Genomic DNA, 24061 nt, shown 5'->3' with positions numbered 1-24061 from the left:
GCTGTCTATTTTGTTCTCTAATGTACCGCTGAGCTTATTAGAACAATGCTTGGAATATAGTTGACATTCAGAAAATATTCATTAATATATGGATATATACTCTGACTGCAAAGTAATTTAAGATTCAGTAGGAAATATAGCCTTCCTATTACGATCTCTATTCAAAAATAGTCCTACAACAGCACCACTCAACAGGAAACGAAGAACAATTATTTTCTGATTAGTACTGGAATCATGTCTTTATGTCAAGTGTCAAAGGAAATAATACCTATCTAGACACAGAACAGCAAAAATGTTACATGGTCAAAGGCATACCTGTAAAATATTCAAAACAATCCTGCTGAAAAACCTCATATAATATACCTAGAAGCTGCCACATTTGAGGAGAAATACCATGGCAAGTTAAACTGTAAGCCAGTGAAAGAATTTCTTCATAGAATTCTAGAAAGAAGAAAATCTCCAGTTAGAATCCTAGGAAACAGCAAAAATTAAACACAAAGACCACACAGAAGAGGATTTAGGCTATATACCCACACATATCCTATATCTAACATACTTTTGAGCATCTGTTTCTCAGCTCCCATCTCTTGCTGCCTCTATTAATATTTGCCATCTTCCATTTCTCACTAAGATCTGCCCCCTACTCAATAAGACAAGGCAAAGGTTTGTTTTTACTAAACCTACTTATAATACTGAAAAGTTATACTTTTTGTGTTTTATAATATAGAAAATAAAGTTTATATATAAAACTATATTAGAAATGGATACAAGAAGGAACAGATTATTGTTATGTGTCTCATGTACAGGATATTAAATTTACAACCAATGTTCTTCAGAGAACTTAATTCATCTAGGTGAAAATATCCGTCTGCTCCATGTATTTTTTACAAACTATATATAGAATATATTTTGCCAATTTACAAAGCTTGTAAAATTAGCACAATATTTTTCAACTTACTTCAAGACAATTATACTTACTATTAAAAGAGTCCAAAGGGAATATTCTTGCATTTGTACATATACTTATTATTCTTACCCTCATTCAGAAGGAAATTATATCTAAACACACAATCAGTAAACACAAACCTCAACACAAAAATTTCAAAAATTTCCTACCATGTCACTGAACAAAAAAGTCTAACTTCAAAGTTTTGGGGTGTGTTTTTTTTTCCTTCTTCTTATTCAAGGGAACCAATGTTCACCCTGGAAGCTTGAATAAGATATTTTTCTATAACATTATTCAAAATTTAATATATTTAAAAGCTGGCAATACAGATATTTGCCTTACCAAAAGCAAAATAAGATGGAAATCATAGATATTGGGAAATAATTTATGAAAGACAATCACTTGAAATACAACCAATAGCCTGAATAAAAAATTTCTGAAAGTTCTGTTCAGGAAAGCAAATGCCTCTTCCTAACATGAAGCCTAAAAGAAAGAAAAAAGGCCCAGTATTTCCTTTCATGCTCTTGATGGCCACAGCCTGTGTACTTTACCAGGCCACTCAAGATGCTCAAGACCAGGACTATGAATCTGAGGGAGAAATTAAAAGGCACAAAGCTGTTCCAATTTTTTTTGTCGGGGGCAGGGAAGAATTAGGAGGATCACGGTCTGAGTTGGGAGTCTGGACTACGGTGGGCAGCAGTATAGGACCCAGTGTTGAGCAAGGCAGCACAGGCCTTCTGAGCAGATCATTTTTATGGCAGAATCCTGGCTGACTCTGGCCAACTCCAGCCTTCCCACTGCTTTGGTGAGCTACCAATATCCTTCCACAAATTCCATTTATGCTTAACCAGAAGCTTTTTCATTTAGTCTCAGCCAAGACAACTGACTATTAGGGTAGGATAGTTGTACTTTGACTTACTACATAAGAGCAGTTAAATCAGTAATGGCTAAGCCTGGCTTTTAATAATACATGAAGTTCATGAGTAAATTAGCAATAAAAACAGGCAAAAGAAGGAGGCAAAAGTGAGACAGTAGAAAAAGACTAGACCATGGACATAAACATGATCAGACTGCTATGGTGGGTTCCTGCATTAACAGCCCACAATATCTTCCAGAATTAGGGTTTTTTGTTTAAGCTAAAATCTTACATGACTAAATATTGGTTCAAAAAAAGGGTCATTAACAGTTCATGCATCACAGCTAAAAACACAAGAGATCACCTTGTCACTAGAGATGAGACAGGCAATTGAAACTTTTCTCCTCTGCCCACTACACTCAAGAAATAGGCCCCTTTTCTTTTCTTAACATCCTGATGTTGTAATTGCCCAAATTATAAATCTGGTATAGGCAGATTACAGAAAGTTGGTATAAACCACTTTACTTTGCTTTATTTCACAGTTTTTTCCTCAAGACTACTTACTTTAAATTTCAATGGAGATTACATACTTGTGACTTATTTATTTTACACCTAGTGATTTGTACCTCTTAATCCCCTTGACCTGAAATAGTTACAAGCATGTAATATACACCACAGGGGATATAGTCAGTATTTTATAACTTTGTATTTAGCATATTCTATAAAAATATCGTTACTATGTTGTAAACCTGAAACTAATACAATATTGTAAGTCAAGACAATATTCACGTGTTTGAAATCCTTAAAAGACATATTTTAATGGAGAATTTCCAATTGCAATCTCTTCACAAATAAGGACATAAGTGAACATATTCTTTCTGAGTGTATCAGAATCTCAGGAAGCTTCATTTTAACTAGATCCTCAGTGATTCTTAACCACATCAAAGTTTGAGAACTACTGCTTTATAGTGATGATTTCAAAAGTAAGGACTACTTTGGCAAAGTAGAGGATAATCCTCTAAAATGGGAGAAGAATGTATTAGAACACTTAGTAGAGATAAACATATTCATTTATATTTAATCTCATGTTCTACATTTCTCTTTATGTATGTAAATGTAGCACAGTAACATGTATATTGCATATAAATATATATTCAGGCATTATTCACATACATTAGAAGTACATGCTCTATTTTTTACTAATGGTGTGAATGATAAAAGTTTGGAGATGGCTGCTCCAATGTGGTAACCTGCTTTTGTTCCATCTTTCTATCTCTCACACTATACAGGCTACACTTCTCTCCTACCCACAAGACTTGTGGCTGGTATCTTCAAAATGCTTGGATACTATGAAAAGTTGCCTTTTCTACAAATTCCAATCAATCTATAACATCCAGCATTAACTACTGACTCTACTCAGAAGTCAGGTACCATAACAGAATAACAATTAATTCACACTTCTGATAGAATACATGCCTATCATCTCACATTTTTCGATCCTAAAGTAACCTCACCTGAACCTCATCTTAGTTCTTCCTTTCTAAAAAAAATTTTAAATCTCTGTTCTTTACAAACTCCAACAACAAAAGTTCTTAATTGGGTATATTAAGCTTACCTCTAAATGAAAATCTAGAAATCTAATATTAGAAAGTATATCTAAAAATTGAACAGAAGGCAAGCTTCTCTTTCTCAAAACAGTCCATCTTGTTGAATCTGAAGGGCTAAAATGCATTTTTCATCAAATTTAAAAAGTCTCAATTTACCTTTTTATTCTATCTTTGAACTTACCAATAACATGTTTCTGTAAAACAAGATCAATGATCCGTAGACAGATATTCTCTAACTGCTGAGTAACCTGAAGACAAATTTTAAACATTTAGTTTAAAATTCATAACCCTTAATTTAATCTATAAGTTTAATATTATCCCAATAAAAATACCAATAGGATTTTTTTCCAATAGGACCTTTTGAGAAGAGAAATTAAGAAGTTAATTCTAAACTCCATGTGAAAAATTAAACATGAAAGAATAACCAGGAAATTCTGAAAAGTGGGCTAATGATGGAAATGTGGGTTAAAATCATAATAAAATTACAAGTTAAATTAATTCCTTATCTAATATTTTATACCAATATTTTAATTCCTAATATATCTAGTACTTCAATGTGAAGACTTAAGCCATAAAAATACTAGCCATCTTTTTCAGATTTCTAATTGTACTCATCATACATTAAGTATTTGTACACATGTAAATATTCCTTTTAAGGAAATCTTACTTTCAAAGTAAAGTTCAAAATCCTAAGACTGGCAGTCAGGAGACCAAGATTCCAGTCCTTGTTTTGCCTCTAGTTACCTATGACCTTGGCAAAGCCATCTAGCTAAAGGCTTTAAGATTTTTCATCTGTAGGTTAGGGAAGCTAGATTTGATTAGTGTATCTCAACTTTAACCAATTCCTCCTTTGATAATCACAATAAGGTCACATGCTCCTTTAACTTTATTTGAAATTCAAAATAAAATAATATCAAGAATTAAAAAATTAAAACAGAAAGATAAAATGGTGGGGTTTTTTTTCCTTCAAACTAATCCTGATGCTTATCCTACTACTGTCCATCCTCTAGACAGACATATTTGGGAAAACTTGACAAGATGATTTCTAAGTTCTCTTCAAATTTAAAATACAAGTTCTACATATAAGGGGAAAGAATAATCCTTAAGTATACATGCAATTTAACTTGAAAATCTCACCATTACAGAGAGGCCCATCTACTTGCAACAAGGACAAAGCAATACAATAATGAATAGGGAAACAAAACTTCACATTAAGTCTTTTAGGCAAAGAAAGGCCTGCCCAGGAGAAGAAAATTGAACCATTTTTAAGAACCTGATAAGCATCCGTTAGTATGCAATAAACACAGGATAAGTCAACAGCCACAGGGTTTAACAATGCTATTTAAAGAACCAGCACCTGCTTCCTAAGTCCCACTGTATAAAACGAGAGCTGCCATCATTGCCAAACAAGTCAACTGTGCTAGCAGAAGTAATGAAAACAAATCTAACTTAAGTAAAGGCTATATAATACTTGGGGAGGAGAGCAGCAGGTTTTAGGTAGGCAATAATTGATATATTATCAGGATATATCAATTGACTGCAACTCTAAATCTACAAATTCCCACCTCCGTGAACATGAGATACTGCCTGAACCCTGTGCTCAATTCTGCGAAAGGGCACTACCATTACCAACTCTATGGCAGGGGGACATGGTAACATTCTATCATCTAATGGAGAAGGGGAAGACAGAGGATGAGATGGTTGATGGCATCACCGACTCGATGGACATGAGTTTGAGCCAGCTCTGGGAGTTGGTGATGGACAGCCTGGCATGCCACAGTCCATGGGGTCACAAAAAGTTGGACATGACTGAGTGACTGAACTGAACTGAACTTAATGGATATGAGAGTGCTTGACAAACATCTACACAAATTCTTAATCCAACGTTGTTCTGGAATTCAGCCTAGGAAAGATGATGTTTTAAGCTCTTCTTCGCTTCCATTCTCAGGTATTTGTTATCAGTATTTTGTTCTATTATTTAAAATTTGCCTCTGTAACTGAATGGCAGTCTCTCTCTACCAAGAAGACCAGGCTGTGGATTCCAAACAGCAGGGTTTATGTCTTATTAAATTTGGTTTTCCCCCAAGCCTACCTGGCACATAGCAGATGTGATGAACTGAACTAAGTTAAGCAAAAGAGATATACTATAAACTTTAAAACCACATGCAACATTTCCCTTCAATCATTTTAATATTTTCTTTAAGATTTGAGGGTAATTTTTAAAATCCAGCAATATAAACAGCAATTTAAAGGTCAAGACTTTAAAATTCATGACCAATGATAATATAAATTTCAGTTACTATAATGACATCATAAAACACAAGGAAATCCTACCTCTTTGTGATCTTCTACAACTGTCAAGATAGTGTCAATGGTATGTAAAATTCCCATAGCCATTACAGTCTTGTCTTCAACTTCTTCATATTCATCACTCTGAAGAACTTTGCCAAATATCTCAGCCTACAAAAATAGCAAACACATTCAATAATTAGTACTGCTACATTCACGCTTCTCTATGAAAAGTGAGCAAAAGGACAGTGTCACATCTCCAAATGCCACCACTGCTCAAACTTTAAGATATGCAGTTTGCCAAGTGAATATAGATGATAGAAACTGTCATGTTTTAAATATAGCCATTTTGCCCTTATCAAGTCACTAAAGTGGAATATATATCAGCTATTATAATCAAATAGCAAATAATTAACTTCTGGTTGCCATTCAATAAATAAATCCAAAATCTAGGAAAACTGAAAAGTATACATAGAAATTATTAACTGTCAGAATTATTAGAACAAATATTTTTACATTAGCATTTCAGTTACATAAAAACTAAACTTCAAATTTTGGAGTTTAATTTACTTAGATTATTCCAAGTTTTTATACCAAACTAACATAAAATGTGCCCAGTCTTACCAAATGCTGAGTCATATCCACAGCAATTGAGGCTACCTCTTGGCTGTATTCACATATCATCTTCTGGATAACATTAGTAACATCATCATTTTCTGTCTCTCTAACAATGTGCAACAGCTCCTGCATAATAGGCCTTACATGTGGCTTCATATATTCCTTGGCTAATGCAATAAAAAACAAACTCAGTAAAAAATATTAGCAATTCACAAGTGAAAGTTACTTGGTCTAAATAACACAGCGTAATAGGTTCCAGATACATATTTGCCTGATGGTAAGTAAGTTAAAAAGTTGTACCAAAATAGTGTTTACCAATGTATCCTTTTTCCAATGAGTAACATATGGACAATCAGTCCTGCACAATAAAGAATTCTCCTTCCCCAAATGCCAACAGCTCCCTTGAGAAATTTGAATCACACATGTCCTCTGTCATCAGCATGACTTATCAAACATGAATATGACAGCATGACACAAGTGTAAAAGTCATTTACATAAAGACTATGCCCAACATTGATGATGCTCATTCCCTCTTTCACCCCATCTCCAACCACCCTTCTCCCCACATGTGTTTATCTAATATTGCCTTCCATCGGAATAGTGTTGCATAGGGATAAAGGATAATGTTCTTCATAATGCAGAATTTACTTTCAGAGGTTTATTTGAATTTTGAACAGAGCATTCTTCTAAACAAACAAATGAGATATGTGTTATCACTCACTAGAAATGCAACTTGCTACTTTCAGAAATGGCAGAATCACAGAATCCTAGAGCTGAAAGGAATCTTGAAGCCATCTAGTCAATCCCCCTAAATTTAAATATATGGCAATCTAAACCTTGACAGATCACATGTCTTGCCCAGGTCTAGACAGCAAGGCAGGAGCTCAGTCAAAACTAGACTCCTAGATCTCTCGATTCTCCATCTACCCTAATGTTTAACAATCATCAACTTGTTTCCTAGTCTCAAATTTTTCTGGAAACCACAGTTAACAGACATTCGTAAAAGTGGTAAGAATAAACTCCTATAAAATTCTGAGGGGGCAAAAGCTCAAAAACCCAAACTCTGAACTTTAAGACAAGGAAGTAAACAAAACTATTTGAGAAGACTGCATCAAAATAATTATTTAATTAAAAATACCCTCTAAAAAATGTATTTTTATTCTAAATTTTAAATTTTTTAAGTTTAATAATAATTTTGGCTTTACCTTGTGTCTGGTTAGAAATTAATGACTGAAGAGCAAGGGCAGCTTCAACCTTGACAGGCATCTCCTTATCCTCAATCAGGCTCTTCTTTGCTAGATCAACTGCATTTCTCAGGTTGAGCTCATTATGAAATTTCAAAGAACTGAATGCATGAAGTACCCAACAGGACTATGTTACAAGGAAAAAGTTAGTAGGAAACTATTAGGATTATGGTTTTATGTAATAATGAATATAAAAACTTCTCACTAAGTAAAACATCATTAATCCTACCATGTACTATTTATTTATTGATTTGTTTTTTGGAGGGAAACATATTAGTCTCAGCTGCTAACTTCAGGATTCCATACTTCTTATAAGAAAGGCAATTTTATTACTTCTAAATTACCTTTATGCAATATGATTATTCATAAGAAAGATTAAACAGAGCCAAACTTAAATGTCTCTAAAAAAAAAAATCCTGTCAATGCTCTAATAAATATTATGACTCACAACTTATTATTTATATGCAAAAGCACTACAAGCCAGTATTGACATTGATTTACTGGTTTTCATATCAAATGAATAAAATATTATTTTCCCTTACACTAATCAGCTTAAGAAACTTGATTTTTTCAGTCACAGTTAACGTTGTATAAATTACCAAACTTTAAACTATTAGACCACTAAATCATATTAATTTTTTAAAATCTCTATTGCATAAAATACAATTGAGAGTAATGAATTTGAATGACTAATGATTTGCAAGAAACATACAATTAATAGTCTGTAAAAATAATAGCCTACTTATAAAAATACTTGTGCACCCTCTACATTTCTAACCTACATTCACACAAACATTTCTCTAGTGACTGTTATCACTTTTTAAACATTTTATTTATTTATTTATTTGATTGTTCCAGGTCCAAGTTCCCCGATCAGGAATTTAACCCAGGCCCCCTGCATTGGGAGCACAGTCTTAACCACTGGACCACCTGGGCAGTCCCTGTCTTCTATTTATAAAATGCTTTGGTGTGTACAAGGCACTGTTAACATATATTGGTTTTAGCAAGATATTTTGTTGTGTCCGATATAGTTACAAAAATAAGCACTAGGCTGTTAAAATTTCTATTTTTATTTCTCCATAAAATATATTGCTTCTATAAATAATATACTTAGAATACAAATAAATTTACATGGATTATTATTTTCTCCACATTATTAAAGTGTATCTATTATACTGGAAATCATAATCAAGAGTTTAGCCAAAATATACTTGTCATGCTGTTTTGGACACTAAAAATTAATCAGCTTATGAATTTCCATGGTACCAGTGCTGCAGCATCACCCCTCTCACAGCATGTTCCGCATCTGCAGCAAGTGAGGCAAGGTGGGGCAGCTGGAGTTAAAATCTATACATCCCTTTATTTACTACTTTGCTCTTTGTTCAGCTTTTATGACTATAAAAGACATTCTCACTGACTTCATTTTGTCCCAGTGTGATAAAAGATAAATTTGTCCAAAAGTATTTAGTTCAATAATTAACTTACAAATGAAGATTTCGAGACACTATAATGAAATATGGAAAAACCTACTCTGGCTCGAAGGTATCCCAGGTTAGACAATAGTAATGGAAATACGTGATTCTGCAACAATAACTCCATTTGGTCCTTGAATAAGCTCTTCTGTTAGGAAACAGAAATTGAGTTTAACTTATTAATGTCTTTTTCACATGCAAAAATCACTTCCTAATAAAGCATGTTTCTTATGATTTACACTTAATATACTTCTATTTAAATTTTGTAAAATTATTGACCTACATATTGCATGTTTTAAAACGAGAGAAATAGTCTTTAGATAGAAACTTGATATCAACTGATCTTTCTAGAAACAACACTAAAGTTATTTTGTATCATCTTTTTTATATAGCAACAGTTTCATACTGAAAAAGTGAGCAAAAAGTCATTTTAAATTTTTTTTTTTGGCTTGAAAACTTTTTTTTTTAATTGGAAGCAAATTACTTTACATTAATATATTGGTTGGTTTTGCCATACATTGACACGAATCTGCCCCAGGTGTACATGTGTTCCCCCTCTTGAACCCCCCCTCCCACCTCCCTCTTCCCCATATTCTCCCTCCACGTCATCCCCATGCACCAAAAATAACAGAATGAAAACTATTTACAGTCAACTCAATTATACAGACTCAGCAGTTTTAAATTATCCATAATTCTCATATTATCTCATTTGCCTATGCTTCACAGTGTTATTAAGTAAATTAAATTTGAGTAGCTTAACCTTCAGTAAAATATCAGCTAGGGAACCAATCACATGCAGGGCTCCATCTTTCTTCCTAGGATCAAAGTTCGGGTCTGTTAGGATTTGATAACAGAATGCCATCATTTTTGGCAACACCTAAAGAAATAGAAGAATCCACTTTAGTCTACATGAGCTTTTACTGCTTTACTATCATATTAAAAATGATGTACAAATTTTCAAAAATAAAGACACTTTATTGTGTTCTATCAAGCCACTACAATTAAGAAAAAAATATTCCTTTTCCCTTACAAGGACATAAAAATTTTTTAAAGTTACAGATTATAACTAACATAATTTTTCAATTACAAGGGTCATTCATTAGAATGTCAAATCAACACAGGTCACCTTTCAGTTTTGTATTTAACAAGAATAACTACATACCTCTTTTCTTTTCTTTGCAGCTGTATATAACAGAGTCTGGGCTGCTGTGGTAGGAGAAGCATAATCTTCGAAAATATCTAAGATTTTAGATTTTAAAAGTTTAAACCATGTTAGCAAAAATACAACTACTTATTATAGTTTAAACCTGACTGACCACTATTTCAAAACCAAGAAATAAAACAGTCCATCACTGGTTACAAGCTAAGAACATATCATGCTGCTCTCATACACAACAATATTTATCAAACTCTATAGGTTGTCCTTTTAAATAATCATATTAAAATAAACAATACAGTTCCACTGAGGATAGGAAAAATGCTTTACCTCTATCAGAAAACAATAAAAATTTATTTACTGCTTACTGTGTGCCAGGCTCTGTTCTAAACTCTGGGGATATAAATATCAAAAAAAGGTTCTCATGTTGCTTACACAGTAAGAGAAAGAAACAAACTGGTTACACACAAACACACACAAGACAGTACAGCTGAAAACACCACATCTCAGAGAGGTTAAGTAATTTGTCCACAATTACACAGTAAGCGACTAGACCAGTATTCACATCCAGACTGTCTTAACATCAAGGCCTGAGCTCCTTCAGTCTGTTTTTTTTTTAATATTTATTTATTTCTTTGGTTGCGCTGGGTCTCAGTTGTGGCACATGGGATTACTGATCTTTGTTGGGGCATCTGGGATCTTCTAATTATGGCATGTAGGATCTAGTTTTCTACCAGGGATCAAACCCGGGCACCCGCATTGGTAGCATGGAGTCTTAGCCACTGGACTGGCAGAAAAGTCCCTCTCCTTCAGTTTTTACCAAATCTAAAAACAGCTAGCGGAGGTGATGGAATTCCAATTGAGCTATTTCAAATCTTGAAAGACGATGCTGTGAAAGTGTGCACTCAATATGCCAGCAAATTTTGGAAACTCAGCAGTGGCCACAGGACTGGAAAGGGTCAGTCTTCATTCCAATCCCAAAGAAAGGCAATGCCAAAGAATGCTCCAAATACCGCACAATTGCACTCATCTCACACGCTAGTAAAGTCATGCTCAAAATTCTCCAAGCCAGGCTTCAGCAATATGTGAACCGTGAAATCCCAGATGTTCAAGCAGGTTTTAGAAAAGGCAGAGGCACCAGAGATCAAATTGCCAACATCCGCTAGATCATGGAGAAAGCAAGAGAGTTCCAGAAAAACATCTATTTCTGCTTCATTGACTATGCCAAAGCCTTTGACTGTGTGGATCACAATAAACTGTGGAAAAGTCTGAAAGAGATGGGAATACCAGACCACCTGACCTGCCTCTTGAGAAACCTGTATGCAGGTCAGGAAGCAACAGTCAGAACTGGACATGGAACAACAGACTGGTTCCAAATAGAAAAAGGAGTATGTCAAGGCTGCATATTGTCACCCTGCTTATTTAACTTACATGCAGAGTACATTATGAGGAACGCTGGGCTGGAAGAAGCACAAGCTGGAATCAAGATTGCCGGGAGAAATATCAATAACCTCAGATATGCAGATGACACCACCCTTATGGCAGAAAGTGAAGAGGAACTCAAAAGCCCCTTGAGGAAAGTGAAAGAGGAGAGTGAAAAGGTTGGCTTGAAGCTCAACATTCAGAAAACAAAGATCATGTTATCTGGTCCCATCACTCCATGGGAAATAGATGGGGAAACAGTGGAAACAGTGTCAGACTTTATTTTTTTGGGCTCCAAAATCACTGTGGATGCTGACTTCAGCCATGAAATTAAAAGACGTTTACTCCTTGGAAGGAAAGTTATGACCAACCTAGACAGTATATTAAAAAGCAGAGACATTTGGGACTCTGTGGGAGAGGGTGAAGGTGGAATGATTGGAGAGAATGGAATTGTAGCATGTATATTATCATAAGTGACCAGTCCAGGTTCGACGCATAAATTTTCCTCTGTTCATTTCTTTGCATTTGTGCTTTTTTAATAAAATTCTTTTTTTAAAAAAAATAAAAATAAAAAAATAAAAAGCAGAGACATTACTTTGCCAACAAAGGTCCATCTAGTCAAGGCTATGGTTTTTCCAGTGGTCATGTACGGACTGTGAAGAAAGCTGATCGCCAAAGAATTGATGCTTTTGAACTGTGGTGTTGGAGAAGACTCTTGAGAGTCCCTTGGACTGCAAGGAGATACAACCAGTCCATTCTAGCGGAGATCAATCCTGGGTGTTCATTGGAAGGACTGATGCTAAAGCTGAAACTCCAATACTTTGGCCACCTCATGAAACAAGTTGACTCACTAGAAAAGACTCTGATGCTGGGAAGGACTGGGGGCAGGAGGAGAAGGGGACGACAGAGAATGAGATGGCTGGATGGCATCACTGACTCGATGGACATGAGTTTGAGTGAACTCCGGGAGTTGGTGATGGACAGGGAAGCCTGGTGTGCTGTGATTCATGGGGTCACAAAGAGTCAGACCGACTGAGAAACTGAACTGAACTGAACTGAATTGAAAAACACCATTATTAATATCAGTCAATATACTTAGGAATATTTTGTTCATTTAAATAACTGCACATGACAAAAATATAAAAAGGAGACTAGTAATTGTTTTCCCCAATAGCTTTCTAAAAGTAAAATACACACAATAGCCACTGCATTCTAGTCCACAGAAGGAAACTATTAAGGAAAAAAAGACACTGAACCTAGTCTTGAGTTATCCATGTTCTCTTTTAATCAATAAAATGTAACACACAGAGCTCTTAATTATTATATTTTCCAAAATGTGAGGTACTTTCTTATTTAATATGAAGAATAAGTAAAATAACAGTAGTTTTCTAAAAGCTAAACAAATACACTGCACTTATAAAAGTTCACAGGTATAGAAAAGCCAAACACTAAAAAGAATGCCTTAAAGAAGACAGAAGAAAGACTGGCAAATAATTCTGTGCTATTTAAAGCACTGTGCATGTGCCAAATCACTTCAGTAGTGTCCAACTGTGCAGTCCTATGGACTGTAGCCCACCAGGCTCCTCTATCCAAGGGATTCACCAGGCAAGAATACTGGAGTGGGTTGCCATACTGGCACAGGGATCAAACCGACATCTCTTAAGTCTCCTGCATTAGCAGGTAGGTTCTTTACCACTAGCTCCACCTAGGAAGCCCATTAAAGCATTAGGAAGGGGAATTAATAAATCCTGCAATATGTAACATGATTTTCAAAAGGAAATGATAGAATGGAAGCATAAACTAGTGGTAAATACTTTTGTATTTACTTTTCTCGTACTTTTGCTTTTCCTGTACTTTGTCTCCAAGGGAAAGAGGCACTTCTTTACTTACCAAATCAAATAATACTAAACATAAAGCATTGTGAAAACAGCATGGACCAATAATCTGGCATCTATACTAGTAGGCTTAATTCAGGTAACCAGAAACACATGTCCCAAGAAGAGGAAACACTGTGGTCACAGGCCCTTCAGCAAGCCTTAGGCTTATCATTACTTATTTCAACATTTCACTAAATGCAGATAGTGCCAAGAACTTGCAAAGTAGTGCAGGACTGTAGAAGGGATGGAGAATGCAAAATAAAGCAAGACAGACAGACCACCAGATGGTCAATACTGAAATCAGATTGGCTGATTCTTTGCAACCAAAGATGGAGAAGCTCTATACAGTCAGCAAAAACAAGACCAGGAGCTGACTATGATTCAGATCATGAACTCCTTACTGCCAAATTCAGACTTAAATTCAAGAAAAGAGAGAAAACTACAAGACCATTCAGGTATGACCTAAATCAAATCCTTACGATTATATAGTGGAAGTGACAAACAGATTCAAGGGATTAGATCTGATAGAGTGCCTGAAGAACTATGGACAGAGGTTCGTCACATTGTACAGGAGGCAGTGATCAAGAACATCCTCAAGAAAAAGAAATGCAAAAGGAAAAATGGTTGTCTGAGGAGGCCTTACAAATAGCTGTGAAAAGAAGAAAGCTAAAGGCAAAGGACAAAAAGGAAAGATATATCCATTTGAATGCAGAGTTCCAAAGAATAGCAAGGAGAGATAAGAAAGCCTTCCTCAGTGATCAATGCAAAGAAATAGAGGAAAACAATAGAATGGGAAAGACTAGAGATCTCTTCAAGAAAATTAGAGGTACCAGGGGGAACATTTCATGCAAAGATGGGCACAATAAAGGACAGAAATGGTATGGACCTAACAGAAGCAGAAGTTATTAAGAAGAGGTAGCAAGAAACACAGAAAAACTACACAAAAAAGATCTTCATGACCCAGATCACGATGATGGTGCGATCACTCACCTATAGCCAGACACCCTGGAATATGAAGTCAAATGGGCCTTAGGAAGCATCACTAGAAAGCAAGTGGAGGTGATAGAATTCCAGTTGAGCTATTTCAAATCCTAAAAGATGATGCTATAAGAAAGTGCTGCACTCAATATGTCAGCAAATCTGGAAAACTCAGCAGTGGCCACAGGACTGGACAAGGTCAATTTTCATTTCAATCCCAAAGAAAGGCAATGTCAAAGAGTGTTCAAACTACTGCACAATTGCACTCATTCACATGCTACCAAAGTAATGCTCAAAATTCTCCAAGTGAGGCTTCAGCAGTACGTGAACTGAGAACTTCCAGATGGTCAAGCTGGATTCAGAAAAGGCAGAAGAACCAGAGATCAAATTGCCAACATCCACTGGATCATCGAAAAAGCAACAGAATTCCAGAAAAACATCTAATTCTGCTTTATTGATTATGCCAAAACCTTTGCCTGTGTAGGTCACAATAAACTGGAAAATTCTTCAAAAGATGGGAATACCAGACCACCTTACCTTCCTCCTGAGAAATATGCATGCAGGTAGAAGCAACAGTTAGAACCAGACATGGAGCAACAGACTGGTTCCAAATTGGGAAAGGAGTACGTCAAGACTATATATTGTCAACCTGATTATTTAACTTATATTCAGAGTACATCATGCAAAATGCCAGGCTGCTGGAATCAAGACTGCAGGGAGAAATATCAATAACCTCAGACACACAGATAACACCACCCTTATGGCAGAAAGGGAAGAAAGACTAAAGAGCCTCTTGATGAAAGTGAAGAAGAGTGAAAAAGCTGGCTTAAAACTCAGCATACAGAAAATAATAACATGGCATTCAGTCCCATCACTTCATGGCAAATAGAGTGGGGAAACAACGGAAACAGCACCAAACTTTATTTTCTTGGGCTCCAAAATTACTGCAGATGGTGACTTCAGTTCAGTTCAGTCGCTCAGTCGTGTCCGACTCTTTGCAACCGCATGAATCACAGCACGCCAGGCCTCCCTGTCCATCACCAACTCCCGGAGTTCACTCAAATTCACCTCCATCGAGCCGGTGATGCCATCCAGCCATCTTATTCTCTGTTGTACCCTTCTCCTCCTGCCTCCAATCCCTCCCAGCATCTGAGTCTTTTCCAGTGAGTCAACTCGTCGCATGAGGTGGCCAAAGTATTGGAGTTTCAGCTTTAGCATCAGTCCTTCCAATGAACAACCACGACTGATCTCCTTCAGAATGGACTGGTTGGATCTCCTTGCAGTCCAAGGGACTCTCAAGAGTCTTCTCCAACACCACAGTTCAAAAGCATCAATTTTTTGGTGCTTAGCTTTCTTCACAGTCCAACTCTCACATCCATACATGACCACTGGAAAAACCATAGCCTTGACTAGACGGACCTTGGTTGGCAAAGTAATGTCTCTGCTTTTTAATATGCCATCTAGGTTTGTCATAACTTTCCTTCCAAGGAGTAAGCGTCTTTTAATTTCATGGCTGCAATCAGCATCCACAGTGATTTTGGAGCCCAAAAAAATAAAGTCTGACACTGTTTCCACTGTTTCCCCATCTATTTCCCATGAAGTGTTAGGACCAGATGCCATGATCTTAGTTTTCTGAATGTTGAGCTTCAAACCAACTTTTTCACTCTCCTCTTTCACTTTCCTCAAGAGGCTTTTTAGTTCCTCTTCACTTTCTGCCATAAGGGTGGTGTCATCTGCATATCTGAGGTTATTGATATTTCTCCCGGCAATCTTGATTCCAGCTTGTGCTTCTTCCAGCCCAGCATTCCTCATGATGTACTTTGCATATGAGTTAAATAAGCACGGTGACAATATACAGCCTTGACGTACTCCAAATTAAAAGGCGCTTGCTCCTTGGAAGGAAAGTTATGACGAACCTAGACAGCATATCAAAAAGCAGAGATGTTACTTTGCCAACAATGGTTCATATAATCAAAGCCATGGTTTTTCCAGTAGTCATGTAAGGATGTGAGAGTTGGATGATAAGATAGCTGAGCACTGAAGAACTGATGCTTTTGAACTGTGGTGTTGGAGAAGACTCTTGAGAGTCCCTTGGACTGCAAGGAGATCAAACCAGTCAATCCTAGAGGAAGTCAGTCCTGAGGATTCATTGGAAGAACTGATGCTGAAACTGAAACTGCAATATTTTGACCACCTGATGCAAAGAACTGACTCTCTGGAAAAGACCCTGATCCTAGGAAAGATTGATGGCAGGAGTAGAAGGGGATGACAGAGGATTAGATGGTTGGATGGCATCACCAACTCAGTGGACATGAGTCTGAGCAAGCTCCGGGAGTTGGTGATGGACAGGGAATCCTAGCGTGCTGCAGTCCATGGGGCCACAAAGAGTCAGACACGACTGAGCGGCTGAACTAGACTGAACTGAAGACAGTCCCTGCCCTCAGATAGCTTCTTCACTGTGGGAGAAACAACGGTACACAAGTAACATCTTCCTATACTAACTGCCTGAGTACCCATGAAGTGATTAATTCATACTGAGAATAAAGGGGAATGAATTCGGGCAACCTATAAAGTTCAGCAGCTTCCAGGAAGATGCAAGGCTAAAAGGACCCACAGAGAACAGGGCCACACACTGGTGTCAACGTAAGTAATTTCATTCTCCTGAGGAATATTCAGACCCTAGGATAAGGACACAAACTATATTGGGACATTCCTAAAATATGCAGAAATGCAAAGGATCTCCCAGACCAAGAACAAACAAAAATAGCCCAAAAGGCATAGGAAAGGAATGGACTCTGCAGATCAACATCACAATAGAAAGAGTAGTATAGAGATGGTACGGCTTCTGCATCCTTGAGAGGGTTAGATGAATAAAGTAGCTTCTCATCTCAAGACCACTGGCTCAACAGAACATCAAACTTGTATGCATTTTGGAGTTTATCATGCAAAGCAGAACTACGGGAATTTCACAAAATAATAAAATCTACTTCAAAGTATAAATTTAGTTATACTACTTCATATAACCAGGAACTGATGAGGAATAAAATCATCTCAATTACCAAATTTCATCCTTATATACTCATATGGATCTTCCTGCCACAGTTCTTCATCCTCATCTTTATAGCACATCACAGAAAAAATCACATCTTCAGAGATATTCTAAGAGAAAAAACAAACCAATAAATGGATATAGAGTATTCACATTTGGGGACTATCAATAATGAAAGGCTTTAAGAAGTCAGTTTTCCAAACTGTCATATTAATGTTTCTAACAGATCTTTAAGATCTGTAATAAGATAACACTAAACAAAATCTATCCTAGACACCAAAGATAAAGTAAAAGAATTTGCTTTACTTTTCAGCTACCATCTTAGACATTACAGAATTAAAGAATACATACTTTGAGAGGAAAAATTTAGTTCCTAACATCTCCAAATTATCCAGTTATCTGTATGTAAATATTACTTTATTTATCAATGGTCCATAACTTTTCATTGATATGTTCCTTAATAACAATGCTGAATTTGACCTTTAAGTAAAATTGATACAAACAAAAAACTTTAACTTTTGCTGTAGAATTTAACAACCTAAAAAGAGAAATAAAAACCTACAAAAGAAAATGGTCATGTATCAGGCTCCATTTCCTACAAAAGAACACTACCTTAACTACAGCCTTGGCGACTGTTTTCAAAATGCTATTATACAAAATACCTCATTTGATCCTAGTAACTTGCAGGTAAGGAGGGTAGAAAAATACCATCTGACATATCAGAGGAAAAACAGAGGCTACATGAGATCCCAATCAAGATCAACTCATTTAACTTGAAGGCCCCATTCTTCTCAAACATCTAAACTTCTAAACTCTTTATATGAAACATAAGATACTCTTCTGAAATTATGAATGAAAACAAAAATACGTTAAATATAAAATATTGGATTAGTTAACACTGACCTTGTCTAGAAAATTTTTAACCAGAGGATAATTTCAGAGACCTGCTCACTGACACTAACCTGTATGTGAGGCTTCATCTGCTTCCAGGTCACAGAATGAACAATTCCTTGGTTGAGATAGTTGAAAGCTTGCTGAAGGACACGGGGGGCTACATACTCTTTCTGCCTATACTGGTCTAATATTTTTAGTAGTACCTACAGGAAAATAGGAAGAGAAAGTATAGGAAAACAAACAATTTTAAAGTTAACAGGAAGGGCATTTTAGGCATGACAAAAAAAATCAAGTCAGAAGTTACAGAGATTAAAATAAACTAACAGATTTTTAGAGAAATAAATATTTTGTGAGAAAGCACATGAACTTAGATAGGTCCTTGTTATACTGAACTGAAAGTTATTTCACTGTGATTTTCTGCCATTTACCCTACTTCTAACCTGTGGAAGTATTCAAAATAAGTCTATATTCTATTCCACATACTAGCTCTTCAAATAAAATTAAAACTACTGTAAAATAATAGACTTGACTAAATGAACACTGAAAACACTATATCCAAATAGTGAGAGACATCATAAACATATTTTTAATATTTGATAAAGGTGCATTTCAACAGGAAGAGAAACAAACAAAAAAAAAAAAAACAGTACTGGGATAGTTGACTAGGTAGCTCCTAAAAAATTTATGTAGCTCCCTAACTAAACTTCACACCAAAATAAATTCCAAATGGGGAAAATATTTCAACAGCAACAAAAAAATGAAACCACAGAATAACTAAAAGAGTGTGAAAATTTTTCATTTTATAATCTCAGACCATGGAAATTCTTTGTAGAAATAACACAAAACTGAGTTGTTTTTTTTTTAAAAAGACTGTTTCTAAGGAAGGAACCATGCCCAAAGCCACTGCGATGACCCATGTCAGAGGCTGCACTACCACACAGCTGAAGTATTCCGGTTCCTGATCTCCAGAGTCCTTCACTACAGAAGCTTATCTCTGAACTGCTGCATAAATTAAAAAATGTTCTTTTAAAACACATATAAAATTTATAAATTCAGAACACGAATTCAGTTCAAGTCACATAAAATTCAGGTTTATAAAATTTGTCAGAAGTCCTATCACCAAGAAACTCTTTCTGGAATTCAGACTAAAAAGGGACACTACTGAACACGGTTCTTCCAAATACTACTGTGGTCTACACGAAGTGAGGTGGGACACAACAGTAACGAAAGGAACAGCTTTTGATTAAAAAAAAAGACTTTAAAAAATACCAGGAATATATACCTTAAATAACCAAGGTTCAGTTTATGGCATGGATGCAGTTCAGTTTAGTTGTTCAGTCATGAGCGCCATTTTGTGAAGGGCTTCCAGGGCATGGATGCAACAGCATGAAATTTACATGTGTGTGTATTTACACAAGTTTATGTGACACTGGAAAACCTCTACTGAACACACTATAAGGAGGCATCAATTTTAGGATGCCTCAGTTCAGTTCAGTTGCTCAGTCATGTCTTACTCTCCGCAACCCCACGAATCACAGCACGCCAGGCCTCCCTGTCCATCACCAACTCCCGGAGTTCACTCAAACTCATGTCCACAGAGTCGGTGATGCCATCCAGCCATCTCATTCTCTGTCATCCCCTTCTCCTCCCGCCCCCAACCTTTCCTAGCATCAGAGTCTTTTCCAGTGAGTCAACTCGTCGCATGAGATGGCCAAAGCATTGGAGTTTCAGCTTTAGCATCAGTCCTTCCAACGAACACCCAGGATTGATCTCCTTTAGAATGGACTGGTTGGATCTCCTTGCAGTCGAAGGGACTCTCAAGAGTCTTCTCCAGCACCACAGTTCAAAAGCATCGATTCTTCGGCACTCAGCTTTCTTCACAGTCCAACTCTCACATCCATACATGACCATGGGAAAAACCATAGCCTTGACTAGACGGACCTTAGTTGGCAAAGTAATGTCTCTGCTTTTTAATATACTATCAAGGTTGGTCATAACTTTTCTTCCAAGGAGTAAGCGTCTTTTAATTTCATGGCTGCAATCAGCATCCACAGTGATTTCAGAGCCCCCCAAAAAAAAGTCTGACACTATTTCCACTGTTTCCCCATCTATTTCCCATGAAGTGATAGGACCAGATGCCATGATCTTAGTTTTCTGAATGTTGAGCTTCAAACCAACTTTTTCACTCTCCTCTTTCACTTTCATCAAGAGGCTTTTGAGTTCCTCTTCACTTTCTGCCATAAGGGTGGTATCATCTGCATATGTGAGGTGATTGATATTTCTCCCGGCAATCTTGATTCCAGCTTCTGCTTCTTACAGCCCAGCGTTCCTCATGATGTACTCTGCATATAAGTTAAATAAGCAGGGTGACAATATACAACCTTGACGTACTCCTTTTCCTATTTGGAACCAGCCTGTTGTTCCATGTACAGTTCTCACTGTTGCTTCCTGACCTGCATACAGGTTTCTCAAGAGGCAGGTCAGGTGGTTTGGTATTCCCATCTCTTTCAGAATTTTCCACAGCGTATTGTGATCCACACAGTCAAAGGCTTTGGCATAGTCAATGAAGCAGAAATAGATGTTTTTCTGGAACTCTCTTGCTTTCTCCATGATCCAGCGGATGTTGGCAATTTGATCTCTGGTGCCTCTGCCTTTTCTAAAACTTGCTTGAACATCTGGGATTTCACGGTTCACATATTGCTGAAGCCTGGCTTGAAGAATTTTGAGCATGACTTTACTAGCGTGTGAGATGACTGCAATTAGGATGCTTACTGGGGCTTTAATAGCAGTGGAAAGAGCACAAAGAGAGCTGACCAGCTCCCTGATTATCCTGGTATCCAAAATGAAGTATATATTTCAGTTCAGTTCTCTCGGTCATGTCTGACTCCCTGCAACCCCATGGACTGCAGCACGCCAGGCTTCCCTATCCATCACCAACTCTCAGAGACTGCTCAAACTCATGTCCATCGAGTTGGTGATGCCAACCAACCATCTCATCCTCTGTCGTCCCCTTCTTCTCCCACCTTTACTCTTTCCCAGCACCAGGGTCTTTTCCAAGAAGTCAGTTATGCCCATCAGGTGGCCAAAGTATTGGGGTTTCAGCTTCAGCATCAGTCTTTCCAATGAATACTCAGGATTGATTTCCTTTAGGATTGACTGGTTTGATCTCCTTGCAGTCCAAGGGACTCTCAAGAGTCTTCTCCAACACCACAGTTCAAAAGCATCAATTCTTCAGTGTACAGCTTTCTTATCGTCCAACTCTCACATCCTTACATGACTACTGGAAAAACCATACCCTTGACTAGATGGACCTTTGTTGGCAAAGTAATGTCTCTGCTTTTTGATATGCTGTCTAGGTTCATCAGAGTTTTTCTTCCAAGGAGCAAGCGCCTTTTAATTTCATGGCTGCAGTCACCATCTGCAGTGATTTTGGAGCCCAAGAAAATAAAGTCTGGTGCTGTTTTCATTTTTCACCACTCTATTTGCCATGAAGTGATGGGACAGGATGCCATGATCTTCATTTTTTGACCTTTGAGTTTTAAGCCAGCTTTTTCACTCTCTCCTTCACTTTCATCAAGAGGTTCTTTAGTTCTTCTTAACTTTCTGCCATAAGGGTGGTGTCATCTGTGTATCTGAGGTTATTGATATTTCTCCCTGCAATCTTGTTTCCAGCTTGTGCTTCATCCTGCCCAGCATTTTACATGATGTACTCTACATATAAGTTAAGTAAGCGGTTGACAACATACAGACTTGATGTACTCCTTTCCCAACTGGGAACCAGTCCATTGTTCCATGTCTTGTTCTAACTGTTGCTTCTTTACCTGCATACAGGTTTCTCAGGGGGCAGGTAAGGTGGTCTGGTATTCCCATCTCTTGAAGAGTTTTCCAGTTTGTTGTGATCCACACAGTCAAACACTTTGGCATAGTCAATAAAGGAAAAGTAGATGTTTTTTCTGGAACTCTCTTGCTTTTAAGATGATCCAACAGATGCTGGCAATTTGGTCTCTGGTTCCTCTGTCTTTTCTAAATCCAGTTTGAACATCTGGAAGTTCTCAGTACATGTACTGCTGAAGCCTCACTTGGAGAATTTTGAGCATTACTATGCTAGCATGCAAAATGAATGCAGTTGTCCAGGAGTTTGAACACTCTTTGGCACTGCCTTACTTTGGGATTGGAATGAAAATTGTGTCCTGTGGCCACTGCTGTGTTTTCCAAATTTGCTGACATATTGAGTGTAGCACTTTAACAGCATCATCTTTTAGGATTTGAAATACAAACTGTCTAATGGGCCTTAAGGCAGAAAGCGAAGAGGAACTAAAGAGCCTCTTAAGGAGGGTGAAGGAGGAGAGTGAAAAACCTGTCTTAAAACTCAATATTCAAAAAACTAAGATCATGATATCCAGTCCTATCACTTCATGAAACAGATGGGGAAACAATGAAAATAGTTACAGACTGTATTTTCTTGGGTTCCAAAATCACTGCAGATGGTGAGTGCAGACAAGAAATTAAAAGATGCTTGCTCCTTGGAAGGACTTCCCAGGTGGCTCAAGTGGTAAAGAACCTGCCGGCCAATGCAGGAGACATAAAAGATGTGGGTTCAATCCCTGGATTGGTAAGATCACCTGCAGCAGGGCATGGCAACTCACTCCAGTTTTCTTGCCTGGAGAATCCCTTGGATAGAGGAGCCTGGTGGGTTATGGCCCATAGGGTCACAAAGAGTCAGACATGACTAAAGCAACTTAGCAACGTATGCACACTCCTTAGAAGAAAAGCTATGACAAACCTAGACAGCATACTGAAAAGCAGAGACTGCTTTGCCAACAAAAGTCCCATCTAGTCAAAGCTATGGTTTTTCCAGTAGTCATGTAAGGATGTGAGAGTTGGACCATAAAGAAAGCTGACCACTGAAGAATTGATGCTTTTAAACTGTGTTGTCAGAGAAGATTCTAGAGAGTCCCTTGGACAGTAACAAGATCAAACCAGTCAATCCTAGAGGAAATCAGTCCTGAATATTCATTGGAAGGACTGATGCTGAAGTTGAAACTCCAATACTTTGGCCACCTAATGCGAAGAACTGACTCAATGGAAAAGACCCTGATGCTGGGAAAGACTGAGGACAAGAGAAAGGGATGACAGAGGATGAGATGGTTGGATGGCATCACTGACTCAATGGACACTGAGTTTGAACAAGCTCCAGGAGTTAGTGATAGACAGGGAGGCCTGGCATGCTCCAGACCATGGGGTTGCAAAGAGTTGGATGCAACTGAGGTACTGAACTGAACTTAATGGGCCAATAAAATAATTTGTGAGAAAATTATAGCCATAGCTTTCCTGAAACACTGCAAGGTAATTTTTAGAAATGATAATCCATAAAAAGAATTACTCCATCTAAGATGTCAGGTTTTAAGTATTTAACTTTCTATCACTGACAATAATATGCAGGGATTGATAAAAAATCTAGAAACACCTTCTTTATCATTAAAGCCTTTTACTATGTCTGATTAATCTTGGTTTCCTTAATAGAGCCCTGATATAGCTAATGCTCAATCATTATTAAATTTCATGTGTTGAAATAGAAACAAAAATTTCATAATTCAAATGGCAATACAGATAATCCAGTCTTCATGTCCATCTATCCTTTGTAGTTTGTAAA

At 37.1% G+C, this 24061-nt stretch overlaps 1 protein-coding gene across 3 annotated transcripts in view; it reads right to left on the bottom strand.

The window, feature by feature from the left end:
• Window positions 1-24061, bottom strand: part of IPO8 (importin 8) — a 79646-nt gene that overhangs the window by 29942 nt on the left and 25643 nt on the right. For all 3 annotated transcript variants that reach the window (XM_055394443.2, XM_055394442.2, XM_055394441.2), the window contains 10 exons: window positions 18477-18611; window positions 17525-17624; window positions 10195-10271; window positions 9793-9909; window positions 9091-9180; window positions 7522-7687; window positions 6323-6483; window positions 5744-5869; window positions 3591-3657; window positions 316-441 (listed from right to left, as the gene is read on the bottom strand). In XM_055394443.2, the coding sequence (XP_055250418.2) occupies window positions 316-441; window positions 3591-3657; window positions 5744-5869; window positions 6323-6483; window positions 7522-7687; window positions 9091-9180; window positions 9793-9909; window positions 10195-10271; window positions 17525-17624; window positions 18477-18611 (1165 nt within the window). The remainder of the gene's footprint in view (window positions 1-315; window positions 442-3590; window positions 3658-5743; window positions 5870-6322; window positions 6484-7521; window positions 7688-9090; window positions 9181-9792; window positions 9910-10194; window positions 10272-17524; window positions 17625-18476; window positions 18612-24061) is intronic.

The sequence above is a fragment of the Moschus berezovskii genome, chromosome 6 (assembly GCF_049115385.1).
Source record: "Moschus berezovskii isolate FMDL1 chromosome 6, NW_MosBer_1.0, whole genome shotgun sequence".
NCBI lineage: Eukaryota > Metazoa > Chordata > Mammalia > Artiodactyla > Moschidae > Moschus > Moschus berezovskii.
Note: the sequence above shows the minus strand (reverse complement) of the source record. Positions and strands in the feature narration are given on the sequence as shown.